Source organism: Geospiza fortis, unplaced genomic scaffold (assembly GCF_000277835.1).
Source record: "Geospiza fortis unplaced genomic scaffold, GeoFor_1.0 scaffold5, whole genome shotgun sequence".
Lineage (NCBI taxonomy): Eukaryota > Metazoa > Chordata > Aves > Passeriformes > Thraupidae > Geospiza > Geospiza fortis.
Window position 1 is genome coordinate 1,678,885 of NW_005054421.1, and position 18,322 is coordinate 1,697,206.

The 18,322-nt window shown below is 49.4% G+C and overlaps 2 protein-coding genes across 6 annotated transcripts; both read right to left on the reverse strand.

Annotated features, from left to right (window-relative positions):
• Positions 1-316: 316 nt before the first annotated feature.
• LOC102032233 (dimethylaniline monooxygenase [N-oxide-forming] 4) lies at positions 317-8,960 on the reverse strand. Of its 2 annotated transcripts, none has more exons than XM_031061659.1 (9): positions 8,858-8,960; positions 7,571-7,740; positions 5,949-6,137; positions 4,843-5,005; positions 4,321-4,466; positions 3,162-3,361; positions 2,630-2,982; positions 2,037-2,106; positions 317-725 (listed from the first exon to the last, which is right to left on the reverse strand). In XM_031061659.1, exons 2-9 carry the CDS (start codon positions 7,700-7,702, stop codon positions 347-349), a joined length of 1,632 nt encoding a protein of 543 aa, XP_030917519.1. In that variant the 5' UTR covers positions 7,703-7,740; positions 8,858-8,960; the 3' UTR covers positions 317-346. The 2 variants fall into 2 exon arrangements, with proteins under 2 accessions (XP_030917519.1, XP_005426777.1); XM_005426720.3 differs by lacking the exon at positions 8,858-8,960 and adding an exon at positions 7,957-8,085.
• Positions 8,961-9,546: 586 nt separating this feature from the next.
• FMO1 (flavin containing dimethylaniline monoxygenase 1) lies at positions 9,547-17,026 on the reverse strand. Of its 4 annotated transcripts, none has more exons than XM_031061660.1 (8): positions 16,901-17,026; positions 15,579-15,767; positions 14,744-14,906; positions 14,246-14,388; positions 12,893-13,092; positions 12,207-12,562; positions 11,568-11,640; positions 9,547-10,013 (listed from the first exon to the last, which is right to left on the reverse strand). In XM_031061660.1, the coding sequence occupies exons 1-8, from the start codon at positions 17,024-17,026 to the stop codon at positions 9,959-9,961; spliced, it is 1,305 nt and encodes a 434-aa protein (XP_030917520.1). In that variant the 3' UTR covers positions 9,547-9,958. The 4 variants fall into 4 exon arrangements, with proteins under 4 accessions (XP_030917520.1, XP_005426778.2, XP_030917522.1 ...); XM_005426721.2 differs by lacking the exon at positions 9,547-10,013 and adding an exon at positions 10,054-10,396; XM_031061662.1 differs by lacking the exon at positions 9,547-10,013 and adding an exon at positions 10,324-10,396 and having other exon boundaries at positions 11,568-11,678.
• Between the last annotated feature and the right edge of the window lie 1,296 nt (positions 17,027-18,322).

Genomic DNA, 18,322 nt, shown 5'->3' on the forward strand with positions numbered 1-18,322 from the left:
AGGGCTGCAGCCACATTTCCAATGGGACTGCCACCAACACCCTGACCCACAGGGTGTCAGGCTGGGTTCTGACTCTGTCAGTGTTGTTCTAGTGGACTGCATTGTTTATTTTATTCTTTTATTTTCTTGCCTAGTAAAGAACTGTTATTTCCTGCTCCCATATCCTTGCCAGAGAGCCCCTTAATTTAAAATTATAGCAATTCGGAGGAGTGGGGAGGGTTTACATTCTCCATGTCAGGGGAGGCTCCTGCCTTCCTTAGCAGACTCCTGCCTTTCCAAACCAAGACACTGGCACAGCTTCGCACCGTGCCCACATCACCTGGCATCGCATCTCCCCATGTTCCTCCTACAGCCGGGGGCTCCAGCCTGCCTGGGGGTGTTTGGAGCAGAGCCAAGCTGCAGTGAGAGCTGCTGGCAGAGCCAGGAGGCACATCCAGCTCCAGCCCCAGGAGCTGCTGGAGCTGTCACCCAGGAGCATTCGCGTCCTCAGGGGCCGCAGGGAGCGCTGCCGCTGGGTGAGGATGGCAGCTCTGGCCCCGCTCCAGCTGCCCCTGCCCTCCAGCCGGTACTGGTAGGGGGAGCAGGGCCCAAAGAAGATGGCCAGGCCCAGCTGGGGGTCTGTCAGCAGCAGCCTCCACACGCTGGGCTTGACGCCGGCGCACGCAGCGATTTTGTCCACGTAGCTGATGAAACTCATCTTCAGGTTCTCCCTCTCGGACGGGTTCCTTCGATGGGATGTGAGAAATAAAAGTCAGGTGGCATCATCCTGCCTCAGGTCCCAGATGCATGGGCAGCAAAGGCTCAGACACCAGGTGAGCCCCAGGCTCTGGGGCAGAGCCCTCTGAGCCCCAAACAAAGCCAAAAACACTGAAGGAGCCTCTCTGGGGCTGGTGCCAGCAGTTCCCTGGGGCAGGGGATAAGCTGAAGCTTGTTTTGTCTCTGCAGCAATAGTTGTGGCTTCAAAATCGGCTCTAACTTAACAGTAGCATCATTGTAATGCCACAAGCAGCCTGCTATGTCCTTCCCTCGGGTTCAGGGGTGTGGATTTGGCAGATTTTGAGAAGTAGAGATATAGACTTTCAGAGATAAGAATGCCAAGGGGAAATCTGGGAAATGCAGAAAGCTTCCCATGCTGGGAGGGACCTCCAGGATTTCTCTGCTTGAAACCTTATCTCCCTCACAGAAGGAAGGACGTACTGATCTGCTTCAGGAAAGTTTGAGACAGCCTCAAGTTTGTTTCCCTTGCGTCTCAAGCCTCAATAATTCTGTGTAACAGAAATTTCCATATTTCTGTGTAACAGCACCATGGTGCAGTCATTGGGGCTCCTGGTCACAACCCCTGTGGCTCTGTTTTGTCCCAGCTTTTCCCCGGTGTCCCATGAGCCAGCCCTGCCCTGCTGGCAGACCCAACCCCGAGGTCCCTTCCTTGCCCCATCATCATCCATCCCACATCCCTGTGGACACATCTCCAGCTCCTGTAAAATCCCAGTGCCAAGGAGGCAGGCTGCCAGCTCCCACACTCACAGCAGCCTGGTGGGACACTCACCTTAACCTGCCAAAAAGTGACACAAACTGTCCCCCACCCTCACTGCCCGGCTCCAGGGGGGTTCTGGATGGAATCTGGATGGAACCCAGCTCTCCCCAGTGCCTGGATTTGGGAGGGAGAAGCCACGAGATGGCACCCTCAGTCTGGAGGAAACCAAACCTTCATCTGGACGTGCTGGGAACGAGGACATGGCTGGGAGGCCTGGCGGGGGGGATCTCCAGAGGAGGAGAGAGAAAGGGAGGGAGCAAAGGAGATGGGAAGAGAGGGAAGGGGAGCTGCAGGCCCTGGTCTTGTCATAAACTGCTCCAGAGAAGCTTATGGTGTCTTGTTCCACAAAGAGGCCACGGGAGCATTTTCCCAGCTCACTGTGCGTGGTGAGGTAATAAATTAGAGTTGGGTGTGCTGAGCAGGTCCCTGCCATGTCTGCCATCCCCGAGCTTGTCCTGGCACACAGAACCCGTCTCATCCTCACTGCAGGAGCATCACACACCTTTTGACTGCTGGCTTCCTCTTCAAAACCTCAGCCATCATCCTGCTGGGGGGAGGCAGCTTGTTCCAGCCTGAGAACAGAGAAACCAGCAACTGCCCATGCCATCAAAATAAATCAGAGTCTTGGGATTTTAACTCTTGGTACACTATGTGGTCTTTTCTATTTTGTATGAGGAGGAGATACCACGGATGCAAATAAAAATGTTTTCCAAATGCCTCAATTGAATTTCAACCTGTACTTTATATGAGCCAATTTGTTAAGTCTAGAAGGGGTCTCATTAACTGATTTGAAGCTGGGTTAGAGCTTTATAGTATCTTTTCACTCTCTGAAAGCTTGAAGTCTCATTCAATTATGTCAGAGTTTTTAATTCTAGCAGGGGCAAACCTAGACAATATTCATAAGTATATAATAGTTCCAGCAGCACCTTAAGAGAACATTCAGCCCCTTCCCAAGGTCCCAGCACCTTTCCTGAGGTGTGAGATGCAGCTGGTGGACAGAGGCTACCCATGGAGCTGAAATATGTCCTAAGCTGTGTGGGCAGCAGCTCAGGCTGCCCCAAACCTCCCAGCCAGAAGATCTCCCCCATCTCCTACCTGCAAAGACCCCTGTGACCCAGCGAGCCTGCATCTCTGAGGCCACCATAATGGAGCCTGTCAGCTGGATCAGGCCAATGATGGCCAGCGTGGGCTGCTCCAGCTGGGGAGGGAAGATGCAGTTGTAGAGGGAACGGTTGTCGTGGATGGTGCCCCCAACAGACTCCTCCAGGAAGGGGAAGGAGAAGTTGTAGCCCGTGGCAAAGAGCACCACGTCAATGTTTCCTTCGGTTGTGCCATCTTCAAAAACAGCAGAGCTTTCAGTGAACTCCTTCACGTTGGGCTTCAACACCACAGTCCCAGAGAGGAGGCAGAAGGGCAGCTCTTCATTAATAATCACCTTAAATTTGGAGCTTGCAGCAGAGAAAAGAGCAGTATTAGTATCTGGGAGAGACCTAAAATGACTTTTTTAATGGTCAGAATTCCCCTCCAATGGTTTGCTATTCCACAAATATCCCCCAAAACCGAGAATTAAGCATTTCATATTATAAAGACCCCCTGAGCGCCCAACAAAAGAACCAGAAAAAAACACCTTTTGCTGGAGGCCAAGCCATAGTTTGTGTGGTTGAACCGTGAATTGAACTTCTGAAACGTGATCCTCCTTGTGAGGGCTGATGGGAGAAGCCAGTCCAGGAGGGAGTTGAAGCGAGTGGTGCTGACCATGTCCAAGGGGAAACCATGGTCTGAGACCCGGCTGACGACCCACGTGTGGCTCCTGGTGCTGAGGAACACCTGGGGGGAAGACAGGTCTCAGCCTCCTGCCCAGGCATCTCCTTGGTTTTGCCCTGAGTGGCAAATCCCATCTCCTGCACTTGAGCTGACACAGAGTCACCCCAAGGGAAGGAGATGACATCCAGATGAACCAAACAACTTGGGTGGTTTTGATAAAGTTCCCACAGCTGTTCAATTGACAGTCCTCAGGTGGGCCAAACTCTTCAGGAATTGTAAAGCTTCTTCAACTGCCCTCAGTGAGAAGTGGAATTTATAGAGGAGCCTGGGGGCAAAGCTCCCTGAGGTACCTTGAGCTGATGCCTCAGGTTTTAACTTCTATATTTTTCAGGCTCTGTGCTGCTTTAGTGGGTGGGTCTGGGCTTCATATGAGGGCATGGTGAGCTCTGTGCACAGAGCAGGGAGACAAAACAATTCCTGCTCCGGCTGGGCACCAAGGACAAATGATCCAAATCTCAGGCCCAAGAGTACAAACAATGTGGGCTGAAGAGAGAAAAACAAGAAGGATGGGACTGCATGGGCTAAAGCTGGAATTGGACAATGAACTCCAATATGCAAAAGGAACAGAACCTGTAAAAGTGTGAGACCCTGTCGTGCATTTTGTGACCATTTTGGGTTGTGCTGCCCAAGGTGGATCTATTGACACCTCTTAATAAATCCCTGCTTTATTCTTTAACTCTGCCTAGCCTCTGTTCTAGGTCAGCTTTCACAAGGCATCAGAGCCACTGGCTCTCAGAGGCCCTGTCTGGAGCACCATGAAGCTGTACCTTGGGGGAAGCCCTGTCTGGGGCACCATGGAGCTGTACCTTGGCAGAGGCTCTGTCTGGGGCACCATGGAGCTGTACCTTGGCAGAGGCCCTCTCTGGGGCACCATGGAGCTGTACCTTGGGGGAGGCCCTCTCTGGGGCACCATGGAGCTGTACCTTGGGGGAGGCTGTGTCTGAGGCACCATGGAGCTGTACCTTGGCAGCCACTCGGCTCAGCTCCACGGACAGGTCCCCGCCGGTGTTGCCGATGCCAAGCACCAGGACACGCTTCCCTCGGAAAGCCTGCACGTCCCTGTACTCCCAGCTGTGCAGGTACTGCCCTTTGAAGCGACTTTCAATGCCTAGGCAGAGAGCAGGGAGCATTTCCTACTGCCAGATACATTTACTCACCCCAGCCTCGTGCCCAGATCCTCTGCAGCCCCCAATTCTCCCTGCTCCCACCTCCCCTGGCAGCTGAGATGCCCATGGAAGTCCCCTGTACATCCTCAGCTCAGTCTTGCTTTGCAAATCCTAAGGGAAAAGCCTGGTTGCACCTTTACAAGATTTTTTTCCCGTTCCCTGCAATGCCCCCCACCATTTCCACAGGGTCAGGGTCCTGCTTGCTCCATTGTGGGGGCTTCATGGAGCAGGCAGGCTCACAGAGGCAAATCCAGGGATTGGGAGAACCAAATCCAGCCATGGGTGCTGGGGGAACCCCACTGCTGGGACAGGCCTTACCTGGGAAAGAAGCCAATGGCAAGTGGGGCTCCTGGTAATGGCCGGTGCACACCATGACAGCGTCGAAGACGTGGGACTCACGGACACCGCGGCTCTCGGTGACCACCTCCCACTGGCCTGAGGTGCTGAAATCCGGGCGTTTCCTCACGCTGAGAACTGTTGTCTTGCACAGAAGCCCAACAGAGCAGCAGTCAGGGATCATGGAGACGTGCCTATGAAAGGCTGGGTCCCTGGGGAGCTGTGTGCCACTTCTGAAGCTGTTAAAGCCCACCCTGCATGTCCCCTGGTGATGGCACTGGGGGGCAAGCCTGTGTTAAACCAGACTTAGTTAAAATGTGGGGCTTAAAGTCTGCATTCAGGACTCAAAAAGCCCTTGAGGGCTGGCACCCAGCCTTGTCCCATCCCACCTCCACTCTGCAGCTGCCCATGGCTCTTCTCCCCATGGGTTTGGGGTCCCTGCTTGTGGGAACCCAGGACACTCCTCTGGCTGCCCTGGATGGTTGGAGACCCTGGCAAGGGGCTCAAGAGACCTTGTCACGGAGTCAAAGACACCTGTGCCTTTGATTTTAGCCCATGGAAACAATTACCAACTTTGTGTGAAGATTTACAAGCCACAGGAGTTTGAGGAGAATGGTAGTTAATTTGTCACAGGGTGAAAAAGTAGAATTTTGGGGATTTAGAATGGGGGTTCAGGAGGCAAGATGGAGGAATCTGGGCTTGTCCTGTCCTTCTTCTCCTTCTTCTCACCCTCCATCTTCTGCTGCAATGGTGGCACTTTTTGATAGGTTTAGAGTAGAGATAGGTTTAGCGTAGAGTCTAACATAGGTGATAGGTATTGGAAAATTATTGTAAATAAAATACATGTAGTTCATAGTATCAAATGTTAACACCACCCCAAGGGCAGGGACTGTGCCACAACCCGACCTGCTGGACAGATCTGAGCAGGTCAGAGAAAGAATGGAACAGATCAGATAAAATAAACAACCATGAAAAGCAGAACTGAAGAATCTCAACTTCTTCCTCGATCGATCGTGGGGCTGGGAAAAAAAGATTTTTTAATACCTTGTGTTGCCATTCCAGCAACACAAAACCCGAGAGCTGCTCACCTGGAGGCGAATGTGCCGCAGGAGGTCGAAGTGCCGGGCGTACATCCTGAGGTATTCCAGGACCAGGCTGTGGGGCAGGTAGTTGGGAAAATCCTCGGGGAAGGGGAAGTCACTGAAACAGGACATCTCCTTGGAGGTGTTGGTGATGACTGAGCGGTACACAGTGGTCCTCCTGCTGTCTGTGGAGTCCTGTGTGAAGCCAGTGCTGATGTTTCCAGGTGTGCAGGGGAACATTTTCTCCCCATCAAGTATATGAGTATTTTTCTTCCTCACATTTTGGTACAAGGAATAAGCCAGGTCTAGCACCTGGAGACAATCACTACTGCTCCCTCTATCGCATTAAGCTCTTTTCTGACCCAGAGACGGGGCAACTGAGAGGCGTTCTCAAACTTTTATTCCATCTTCAGTCTCATTTGGAGGGTGAGACAGTGCAGATGTTATAATTCACACCATCACAATCAGAAGCCAACTAATTCTTAATTACAATACACTATAAGCATTTCTTGGCCTATCAGTTTTTGCTACGCCACGCTGTAAATGCCTTAAAGCCAATCATCTAAAATTACCCCTCGTGGGTCCTACTACAATGTATCTTTCATAGTTCTATTTCTCCAAAGTATTTAGTCTTATTGGCAAGGCCATCCTTTGAAACTTATTTCTAGTTCCATTTCTCTCTCAGCACTGTCTGTCCCATTCCATGGCATTTCTAAGTCAGCATTTCTTATCTCAAGGTTTACCATACAGATGCACACTATGTGAACCTTCTGCCAGGTTTTGAGAATTCTCTACAAATCCATTTCCCACATTTCTCCCTCTCTCTTGAATGGAAAAAACTTCCTTGATGGTTTTGTTTATCGTTTGCAAGTGAAGTACACAAGGCACAATCACCAACATTGTCACTACAACAGTCAATGCATATAGACCTATTTTGCAAAGCTCCTTTAGCCAAGGTGCAAAACTCCATTCATTTCCCACACCCTCCATTTCCTTCTCCATCTTGGAGTCAGGAGGAGCCCCACGAGTGGGACAGGGACAGTCCCTGAGGGCGAGGCCACCCTTTCCTCTTTGCTGCAGTCCCAGAGCATCCAAGGAAGGGGATGAGAGGAATAGTGGATTTGTCTTTACAAACAAGCTGTGGGTCTGCTGGTAGATAAAACCAGCACTGGGAGAGAAAAGAAACAATGGGAAGGATTCCACTGATTGATGAATGGAAAAAGATATTTGATTTTACAAATAAACTTTAGGTTTGCTGATAAATTAAGTTAGACATTGAAAGATGAAAGAAACAATGGAGAAGAAAAACCCCTAAATTCCATAAGAATTAAAAATGAAAAGGGAGGGTTATATATTAGAGGGAAATCTTTGGGATCAGGTGTTTTGGGAAGTCTGTACCTCTCAAGTACCTCAGAAATGGGGAAAGAGAGAAGGGAAATGTGGCCGGGAAATTGGGATAAAAAGGGAGGCTGTGTCCTCCAAAAATTGGAGAGACCCCAGGGGATGCCCCATGGCCTCTCCCTTTATTGGAATAAAGTAAAAGGGCTCCTCTGTCTCCTTTTTGGACATAAACCTCTGGTGTTTGTGGGTTAATTTTCCCGAGAGGGACAGACGCAGGGGGCACTGACCGTGTAGCGCCAGATGCCGCCGATGTCCTCGCTGCTCTCGAAGCACGTGGGCTCCAGCCCCTCATCCAGGCAGCACTTGACAGAGGCCAAGCCCCCAGCCCCAGCTCCAATCACAGCCACACGCTGGACCATGGTGGCCTGCAGCAGGTGACAGGCTGGTGTGAGAGCAGCTGGAAGCACAACAGCCCAGGGATCAGCAGAAATGCCATTTCCTTCTTCCCATCCCCACCAAAACACCCCTGGTCTTCTCTGCTGCAGGTGTCCTGGGAGAAAGCCACAGCTGATGCAAGTGCTGTGCACAGATCCTGCTCTTTACCCTCCCAAACCCACTCTGGGGGTCCAGGAATCTCCCTCCTCCATGGGATGAAAAAGGAGGTGCTTCAAACCTCACTGTCCCGCTGCTTCAATTTATTCTCTTTCCCAGCCCAAACGAGAGCATGCAAAGAAGTTGCAGCTATCTTCTTCTGCCTGATCATCCTGAAACCTTTGGGAAAAGCAACTCCAGCTAAGCTGGCTTGTTTTCACGCTTTCCTTTTAAACTTCCCATTAAAGAGCAATCTCTTGAAAACAAAAAGGGTTTAAAAAGAGGGAAAAAAGCAAAGCAATGCCTGACTGAGCAGGAGCAGGGCGCAGCCATTCAGCAGTTAGACAGCTCTGTGAAAGCAAGGCTGGGATTACAGGATATACAAAAGGTAAGGAACCCGGGAAACGCTGGGGATCAATGGGAGGAACTCGAAGCTGGGGTGTGTAAACTGAGCTGCACCGAGCTTGACTGGAAAGCAAAGAAACTAGGAAAAAATGAACCCACATGAACTTTGATTAGATAAGAAATACTGCTGCTGCAGGGTCTGCAGAAAGAGTAATTTATAACTTGCTCTATCGGTTTTGTGTCAAAAAGTAAATTAACATAAATAGAAACTGGAGGAAACTGAAGAGAGCCAGGGGAAAAAAAATGAAAGAGGTGCAAAACAACCCCTTTGGCATCCACAAGCCTGGCCTGAGCCACTCCTTGATCTGCAGGAACAGGGCAGGACATGCCCACAGCTGCCTGCCTTGTTTCTGGAGCCTCCCTTGACTTCAGGAAAGGGCAGGCAAGCCCAGGGTGCTCAAGCCACCCCCCTTTTCCAGCGCTGCCTGCAGATGGATTTACTCCAGAGGGTCGCTGCAACACCCCTCTCTCCCCCCCACCAGCAAGACAAAGCCAGCACTGAACGCCCAAAACCCTGGAGAGCTGTCTGCCCACTTTTACACCCTGCCAAGCCCACCCAAGAGAATTGAGGAGCAAACCTTGCAGGACAGTGCTGTGCCTTCGCTGCTCTGCCCTCTCTGAACTTCCCTTGAGTTCCTCTGTGGATTGGAAGGGAAGGCTGAAGTCCAGGCACAGCCACAGCTCTTGCATCACTGACCTTTACACCTGCATTCCCCCGCCCTGTGGGCCTAAATGCACTGGAAGAAAGTTCTCAACCTCCCTGTGGCAGTGCCAGGTGAAAATGCAGAGATAATCCCAAAGGGAACGTGCTTGCCAGGACTCCCACGCTGTAACTCGTCCCTGCTCCAGCCCAGGCAGCGGCGTGGGGCTGTCCTGATCCTTTTGTGGTGCCTGTGCTGGGCTCGTGCTCCCTTGGTATCCCCAGGAGATCAGCAGAACATGCTCCCTTGGCCAGCAGACAGCGTGGATGTGGGACAGGGAGCACTGTGCAGCCTCAGTTTGGGCAGTCAGGAGGAGCCCTGAGAGCCCCAGCCTTGCGAGCTGCCCGCAGCAATTGGTGGCACAGCCCCCACTCAGACACAGCTCTCCCCCCATGCACACAAGGAAAGCACAGGGAGGCATCTGCAGCGCACTGCTGCCACAGCCACTGAGATTTTATTCATTTAAAGTCTCTCCATGCACAAAACAAAGCCTCAGGATTGTCCAGTGGTGGGGCACGCAGGGAAGCAAAGGCAGGAGTGCTCAGCCCCACAGGCTCCTGTGGGACAAACCTGGAATCTTTCCAAACAACTGGAAAGATGCACCAATTCAACCCCAGCTGGGATTTTGGGGTTGCAGAGTTTAGGCTTGGAGAAGAGGACAGCGTGACCTGTGTACACAGCCCAGATAATTCCTGTGATTGATAATCAGGAATATTTTCCCAGATAATTCTTGCTCCTGGGACACACCACCACTTTTGCTGCTCTTGTCCTTTCTGAGTCCTGTCTCATGTGATCCAGGCACAATTGTGGGAACAATCCCTGCTCTGCTCCTGGCAGCAGGCAGGGGAGCAGAGGGGCAAAATACACTTGGGCAAGGCTGCCATCCCTGGTTAATGAGGCCTGCAAAGCTGGGCTTGGGGCTGAGCTGGAGCAGAGGGAGGTTTATGCTGCAGGTTGCAGATTAAAGTTTGTTGCCATCTACTGAAATCCTTTTCCCCAGTCCCGTGGGGCTCTCTGACCTGAGATAAAATCCCTCAGGACAAAAAAAAAAACCAAACAACACATTCTAAAAGCTATAAGAAACCAAAAATCACAGCAGCCAGGAGCAGAAGGAATCCCACCACAGTCAGGAGAGACAGGAAAGAGCTGGAGGAGCCAGCAGGGACTCGTGTTCTGGTGGGCTTCAGGACGCGGTCCCACTGGGTGAGGATGGCCTGCCGTGCCCCCTGCCAGCGCCCAGGACCCCCCAGCCTGTACTGGTAGGGGGAGCAGGGCCCAAAGAAGATGGTGAGAGCCAGCCTTGGGTCTGTGCAGAGCAGCCCCAGCACGCTGGGCTTGGCACCAATGAAGGAGGCCAGGGTGTCCAGGTAGACCAACCACTCGGTTTTGAGCACTTCGTCAAAGGTCAGACCAAACCTGAATGATCAGAGAAGAGGCCGCAGGAATGTTGTATTGCACTAAAGAGGGAGTTTGGTGTCAGCAGGGCTTAGAGGAACTGGGGTGGACATCCTCTGCATCCTTGGTGTAATTGCATCTGGAATGCAGCTGGGTTCTCTAGGAAAGGACTGGATGTAGGTGCAGTGGGAACCTGGGACACAAATCCTGGCGCCCACACAGCTCCTGTAAAGTGATGCTGCCTCCAGTCAATCTTTCTGTCCCTCACTCACAAGTTGCACCTGCTCCTCCCCTTCCCCTTGGTGCATCTTTGTTAGCAGACTTTGATTAACAGTTTGGGGTCTTTTTCAAAGCAAGCCAACAAAAAGCCCCTCCAACCCAAATCCCTTTTGCCTTTTGCAGAAAAGTCATGTGCAGCATGAGAAAGGTGGCACCCTTTAGTATCCCTCACGTTCATTTCCACCAAATACTGCAAGAATACACAAGTGGCTTGGAGAATTGCTCCCAGTTCACCTTCTCTGCAGAATCCACAGCTTCATGTCCCACCTTCAGAGCTCTGCAAAAGCCCATACCCACTTAGCCTGGTATTGTATTCTGTACTTCACCTTGTATTGTATTCTGTGCAATTCTCTACTTCGCTCTCCCATACCTTTTCTCCTGTAGCTGTTTAAGTGAGCCATGGATTTATCTATCACCCTGTTTCGTGGGATTGGCTCATTCATTCCCTAATCCTTTTCAGCCTTTTTCCTGCCTGTGAACCACACACCAGTGTGCTCAGACACCTGTTCACAGCGAGTCAGGTCTCCATGCTGTGAGATGAGACAATCTGTGCGTACACCTCGCTGGTTATGGGTTGGCTTTTCCTCCCCAAGCTGAATTACTTTGCATTTATTACCATTAATTTCTCTGCCATTTTATCTCTCAGTCCCTGGGGATCCTGGTGTTCTTCCCCAACTCCCATAGCCTTGAGTACCCTGAATTAATTTATTGCTGTCACCAACAGGCAAAATATCAGTGTTCAATCAAAGGTTACATTGGCTCTTTGCAAGTGAGTAAAGGGGAAGCTGGATCCAGGAATTCTCCCCTCTCCTCTGCCATGCCTGCAGAGAACAGGCATAGAGTGAGAGCCCCAAAAACTCCAGAGGTTTTTCAATCCACCAAAAAACCTTTGGGGCTCTGGGGAATGACTTACCATTGGATTTGGTTTTTCTTCTTCTCATTTACTTCCTTCTCCATGACAGCCTGGGGAGGCAACTGACACAAGCCTGGTAGAGAGAGGAGAGTGTTCTGCAGAGTTTAACTCCTGGGCGGGGGGGAAACTGTGAACTCACTCAGTGATGCAAAATGTGGGAATCCCTTCCCTGGGAGGGCAGGAAACTCTCACTGCAGGCAGTTTATTTGGCAGTGCTGCAGTCCTGCCCAAAACCAGCCCTCCAGTGTTCCAAATTCACCCACACCTCCTCCTGCTCTTACAGATGTGTGCTGCCAGGGCACAGGCAGGTGATGTGGGGGCAGATGGGCTGTGCAAGCCCCAGAGAGGGTCATCCCAAAGAGAAACCCCAGAGCTTCTCATCTCTGTGGACTACTCCTGATCCAGCCCTCCTTTTTTTATTAAAAACCCCCCAAAAACACCAGTAGGTTTCTTTCCTCACTCATGTTGCTGTAGCTTAGCTGAAGCGAAATAATTTGGGAAGTCTGAGCCTGGGGAATGCTCCCTTGTCCACTCTGAACTTCTCAGCTCTGGGATCTCCCTGGGTGAAGGGACAAACTGTGTCCAGTTTTGTCTGAGCTGCATTTTGGGGCACAGGAGGGCTCACATGTGCTCCCCTACCTTTGAAGACACGGCTCACCCAGCGTGCCTGCATCTCTGCTATGGGCATGATGGCTCCAAGGGGCTTAATCAGCCCAAGGACAGCCAGGGTGGGCTTCTGCAGCTGGGGTGGGAACACATATTTGTAGAGGGACGCGTGCTTGTTCTCCACCCTGACGACGGATTCTTTCAGGAAGGGGAAGGAGATGGTGTAGCCCGTGCAGAAGACAACGATATCGATGGGCTCCTCCTCAGGGCAGTTGTGGAAAAGGACTGAGTTGTCCTTGAACTCCTTCACACCTGGCTTGATGGTGATCCTGCCTGTCAGGATGTAGCTCGGCAGCTCGTCGTTCAGCACGGGCTCCCGCACCCGCCAGCTGTGGAGAGCCAGGGCTCTGAGAGTGGGGCATCCCAAACAAGCCTTGCTGCCCCCCTGCTCCTCCTCCCACCCCCTCACACCTCCTGGTGTGATTTTCTCTGAGCAAACAGCCTTGCCTCCCACCTCCAGGCAATGACACGTGTCACCAATGTCACCCTGGCTTTTCCAGCATGCCCAATCTTTCACCACTTAAGGGAGCTACAACTTATTTTCTCCTCCCCATTGGAGATCACCTCATTCTGGGCATTGGTTGATGCTGGTTGCTGAACATCTTCCCCTGCCCACACCACAAGCCCATCAGCATGGGATAGGGACCACCAAGAAGTACCTGTTCTCTGGCTGCAGGCCATAGTTTTCATGGTTGAACCATTGGTTCACCTTATAATTAATCAACCACCATGAAAGGGGTCCGGGGAGGTTGGTTTTGATCAGGCTCATCAGGCGAGTGTTTAAAATCATATCCCAGGGGTAGCCGTGCTCAAACACACGGCTGAGCAGCCAGGCTCCTCGAGTGGTGCTAATCATCACCTGCAAGAGAAGAACCAATGCTTCAGGTGATGAATATTCTGCTTTTCCTTTGTGAAGAAACTCAGAGGGGCACGGCGCAGACAGCCGTGGATGGAAAAGCACCAACAGCATCTTTAATTTCTCCTGGCTGCTGGTGATGCAGGTGAAACAGGAGACAAGAAGAAAACCAGCTTGCTTTCAAAGTAGCTTTGACCAAAAAATTCAGGCTCAGAAAGACTGTTTGTGATGACAGCACACTGAGCTACTGTCCCCTGTTACTGTGATATTTTATGAAAAATCCCTTCACTTGGATTTCTTCTCCTGGGAAGCTGGGAAGCTTCAGCTTCTCCATGATTTGCTCCTCTACAATGTGATTTAGAGAATTGTTTACCCAGCATGAGAATTGTGTTTAATTAATGGCCAATCACAACCAGCTGTGTCGGACTCTCTGAGTCTGTCACGAGTTTTTATTATTCATTCTTGTCTAGCCTTCTGATGTCTCCTTTCTCTTTCTTTAGTATAGTTTGTCACAGACATCTTTTATGAAAAATCCTTTCCTTAGGATTTTTCCTCCTGAGAAGCTGAGAGGCCTCAGGAACAAAATGTAAACAATGGTTATCTGCTGCTGTGGAATGCAACAAGTGCATCTGTGATTGGCCCATGTTGGATGTTTGTAATTAATGGCCAATCACAGCCCAGCTGGCTCGGACAGAGAGCTGAGCCACAAACCTTTGTTATCATTCTTTCTTTGCTATTCTATTCTTAGCTAGCCTGCTGAGAAAACCTTTTCTTCTATTCTTTTAGTATAGTTTTAATGTTATATATATGGTAAAATAATAAATCAGCCTTCTGAAACATGGAGTCAGATCCTCGTCTCATCCCTCATCCGAAAACCCTTGTGAACATGGTCACAGATGGCATTGTCAAAATAGTTTTAGAATATAATATAATGTAATGTAATATAATATAATATAATATAATATAATATAATATAATATAATATAATACAATATAATATAATATAATATAATATAATCTATCAGCCTTCTGAGAACTTGGAGTCAATTCTCTTCTCTCACCTCGTCCTGAAACCCACAACGACACTGCAACAATGAATAACTACAGTCCCCAGTGTCCCTGTCCCCAGAGGCCCGGGGTGACAGGGTGGTGGCACCTTTGCAGCGACACGGCTGGCCTCCACGGCGATGTCCACTCCCGAGTTGCCCATGCCCACCACGAGGACACGCTTGCCCTGGAACACGTCAGGATGCTTGTACTGCCTGCTGTGGAAGTACTGCCCTCGGAACCTCTCGATGCCTCGGGGGGAAAAAACAAACAGAGCTTTGGAGCACTCCAGCATTTGTGGATTTTGTTGGGAGAAGGGGTGTAAAAAAGCAATCCAGATGGTGAAAGCAAAGAAGTGCAATCTCTGGCCACCAGGGTCTCAGAGGTCCAGCTCTCTATCCCATGCACACAGAATTAATTGATGCTTCCTCTCCAAAATGGGGTCTCAAAGACAAAGCTGCTGAAGCACGGGAAGGTATTGCTGTTGATGCCAGCAGGTTTGGAAAGCAGAAGCAAGAAAAGAAAGGGAGGATTTTCCCCAAATAACCCCTAAATCTTCCCTCCCCAGCCCCTGAAGCAGGTAACCACAGACAGCCCTATACCATACCAGGAAAACACTGCAGGGGGAGGGATGGCTCCGAGAAATTGCCGCTGCAAACCATAACAGCATCAAAGACATGTGATGTCTGCTTCCCCCCTGCCTCCGTGACCACATCCCACTGGCCCGTGGTGGCAAAGTCAGGGTGCTTATGGATGCTGACAACAGTGCTCTGAAACGTGGGAGTGAAGCAAAGTCACTGTCACCATCATGTTTTCTGGAAAAATCCCTTCGCCACGATTTTTTCTCCTAGGAAGCTGAGAAGCCTCAGAGAAAAAGGAGAACAATAATTATCTGATTGCTTCTCCTGTGTTTTGCTGCTTTGGAATGTGGTTTGGAGATTGTTTATCCAACAGGTGCATGTTTGATTGGTTTCATGTGAATTGTTTTGACTTAATGACCAATCACAGGCAGCTGTGTCAAGACTCTGGAAGAGAGAGCCACGGGTTTTCATTATCATTCTTTGTACCCTTCTGTCTGTATCCTTTCTCTATTCTTTAGAATAGTTTAGTATAGCTAATATAATATAATATAATATAATATAATATAATATAATATAATATAATATAATATAATATAATATAATATAATATAATATAATATAATATAATATAATTTTTCAGTAGTGTCTTGTTAAGCCTTCTGTAAGTATCCTTTCTCTATTCTTTAGTATAGTTTTAGTATAGCATACTCTAATATAATATAGTAACATAAAATAATAAATTAGCCTTCTAAGAACATGGAGTCAGATTCATCAATTCCTCCTCTGATGGGGGACCCCAAAAATACCACAAGTCCCCACGGGCACCCAGGGTGGGTGGAGAGCAGGGCACCCATCACTCACCCCAAACCTGATGTGCTCCCGCAGGCTGAAGTGCTCGGTGTAGCGCCGGAGGTAGTCCAGGAGCAGGGCATTGGGCAGGAACACGGGGAAGTGCTCGGGGAAGGGGAAGTCAGAGAAGGCAGACATCTCCTTGGAGGTGTTGCTGATGACTGATGGGTAAAGGCTGGGCCGGCCGGTCTCGATGAGCTCCTGCCACGGCACCCCGGGTGCATCAGCCCTGTGCCCGGGCTGGGCACTGTGCCCTGCTGCCCTGGCCTCAGGGGTGCAGCTCAGCACCCAGCAAACCCTCACAGCCTCTCCAGCCACCCCAGAACCCTGCAAAGCTGCAGCTGCCAGGGCAGGGGAGGATGGGCTTAGCAGCTCGTCTGCCGGACAAACGACTGAGCTAACAGAAGAAGAGATGTCACCGTCATATTTTGTGAGAAATCCTCTTTGCCCAGGATTTCTTCTCCTGGGAAGCTGAGAAGCCTCAGAGAAAAATGTAAAGAATAACTATCTGATTAGCTTCTCCTGTGTTTGCTGCTTTGGAATGTGGTCTGGACATTGTTTACCAACAGGTGCATCTTTGATTGGTTCATGTGAATTGTTTTTACTTAATGACCAATCACAGCCAGCTGTGTCGGACTCTGAGGAGTCAGTCACGAGTTTTTATTACTCATTCTTGTTAAGCCTTCTGTCTGTATCCTTTCTCTTTCTTTAGTATAGATAGAATAGAATAGAATAGAATAGAATAGAATAGAAGCCTTCTGAGAACATGGAGCCAGATTCCTCATCTCTCACCTCATCCTGGGGACCCTCACAAACACAACAAAGAAATTGATGAAATATGAGTTTATCCATAGCAAGGAAGAAAGCAAGGCTGTTAGCATGGAAACCAATAAAATGGACACAAAAGGGATATTTACAGCTAGAGTATCCACGCCTTAGTGAGCAGCCTATGTTTAATAATAATTTATTGCAAATAATAATAAATAATAATTTGTTGTAAACTTAAACTTACTAATTTGTTATAAACTCTTACCAATTAATTATTGACGTTAATTCATATAATATAATATAATATAATATAATATAATATAATATAATATAATATAATATAATATAATATAATATAATATGTACATGCTTTGTACCAATTAAATATAATAAGCTATTGCTTTGTCCAATGAATATAACGAGCTGCTTTGATGTAACTAATGACTTTAGGGGTATAAAACTTGAGAACCACTTGTAATAAAGAAGCTGTTGCTGTCACCGCACAAATGTGTGTGTGGTGTCCCCATGTCTCAGTGGCAGGGAGGAGGACAGGTCCCCTGGCTCACCGTGTAGCGCCAGAGCCCCCCGATGTCCTGGCTCTGCTCGAAGCAGGTGGGCTCCAGCCCCTCGTCCAGGCAGCACTTGGTGGCTGCCAGCCCGCTGACCCCCGCGCCCACCACGGCCACTCTCATCCCTGCGGGCTCTGCTGGGCTCCCAGGAGCTGGAAAAAAAACCCCACAGATGATCATCACTCTCTCAGGGGGCAGCTCCTGGCATGCCCCCCATAGGGAACTTCTCTATCTGCTTTTTTCCAATTTCTCTTTCCCCAAACGCCATTCCATTCCCCGGCATTCTGGGCTCTTTGTTTACAAGTTAGATTAAATGTCTTAATTAAAAATTTTCTCCTTTTTCCCTGTTTATTTTAAAAATAATCTCCCCACTTTTAAAATGTACTCCCTAGCCTGCTTTCAAACTCCTGCAGCTGCCCTGGAAAACTGGCTTTGAAAGAATGTAGTTGAGCCACAATTCACTGCCACTTTGTATTTACAAGCTGGGTTTAAACTATCCTGCCTTATCAGACTAGCAAATATTTGTATTTTATCTTTGGATATCTGCCCCTGCCTCTCTCAGAAGAAAAAAAAAATAAAAAATGCACTGGAATTGAAAATGCACTGTATTTTATCTTTGGATATCTGCCCCTGCCTCTCTCAGAAGATAAAAATAAAATAAAAATGCACTGGAACTGTTCAGTTGGTGCCTCTCTGGCAGGGTCCTGTCCCTGGTGGCTGGCTTTGACACGGCCACTGGGGCTGACAGAGGGGCTGCAGGTGTGGCACACCTTGGGTTGAAGATGATTTTGTGTCTCCTGCAGGGCTTGAAAGGCAACAGCCCCTGGGTTCACATCCAGCCCTACAAAACTCCCAGTGGAGACGATGGATCCTAATCCCATAGGCAATAAAACAAGGGATGAAGGCTCTGTGGCTTGGGCTGGACAATTCCAGAGGCAGGACCCCCAGCCAGGTGCCCTGGGGGTGCTGCTGCCATCTGTGGTCTAACCCCAGGGCTGGAGGGAGCCCTCTGCTCAGGTGAGATATTCATTCAGCACAATGTCACCAGGGGTGGCACCAGTCCCTCTGCTCTGGCCTGGAAGGGCTTTCAGCTCCCACCAGACACAGAGGGTGGTGTAATCATCAGGAAAAAGAAAAAAAACCAAAAAACCAACAGTCTTCAGTAAAAAAATGGGGTTGGACACAGTATTTTCTAAACCCCACCAAATTCTCCAGAACTATTTCAACTTTCAGCCACAAAGCAGCACCTAATGAATATTCTGCTTTCCTAGCATGGAATAAAACCTGGCCTTTTTCCTTTGTAAATCAAGAAAGCACTAGCAAGAACTGCTCACTGTTAGCTGTTTTGGGGGAGGTTTTTTTTTTTTGTTTTTGCACGGTGGGAACTAATATCACAAACACCTCCCAGCTACATTTGCT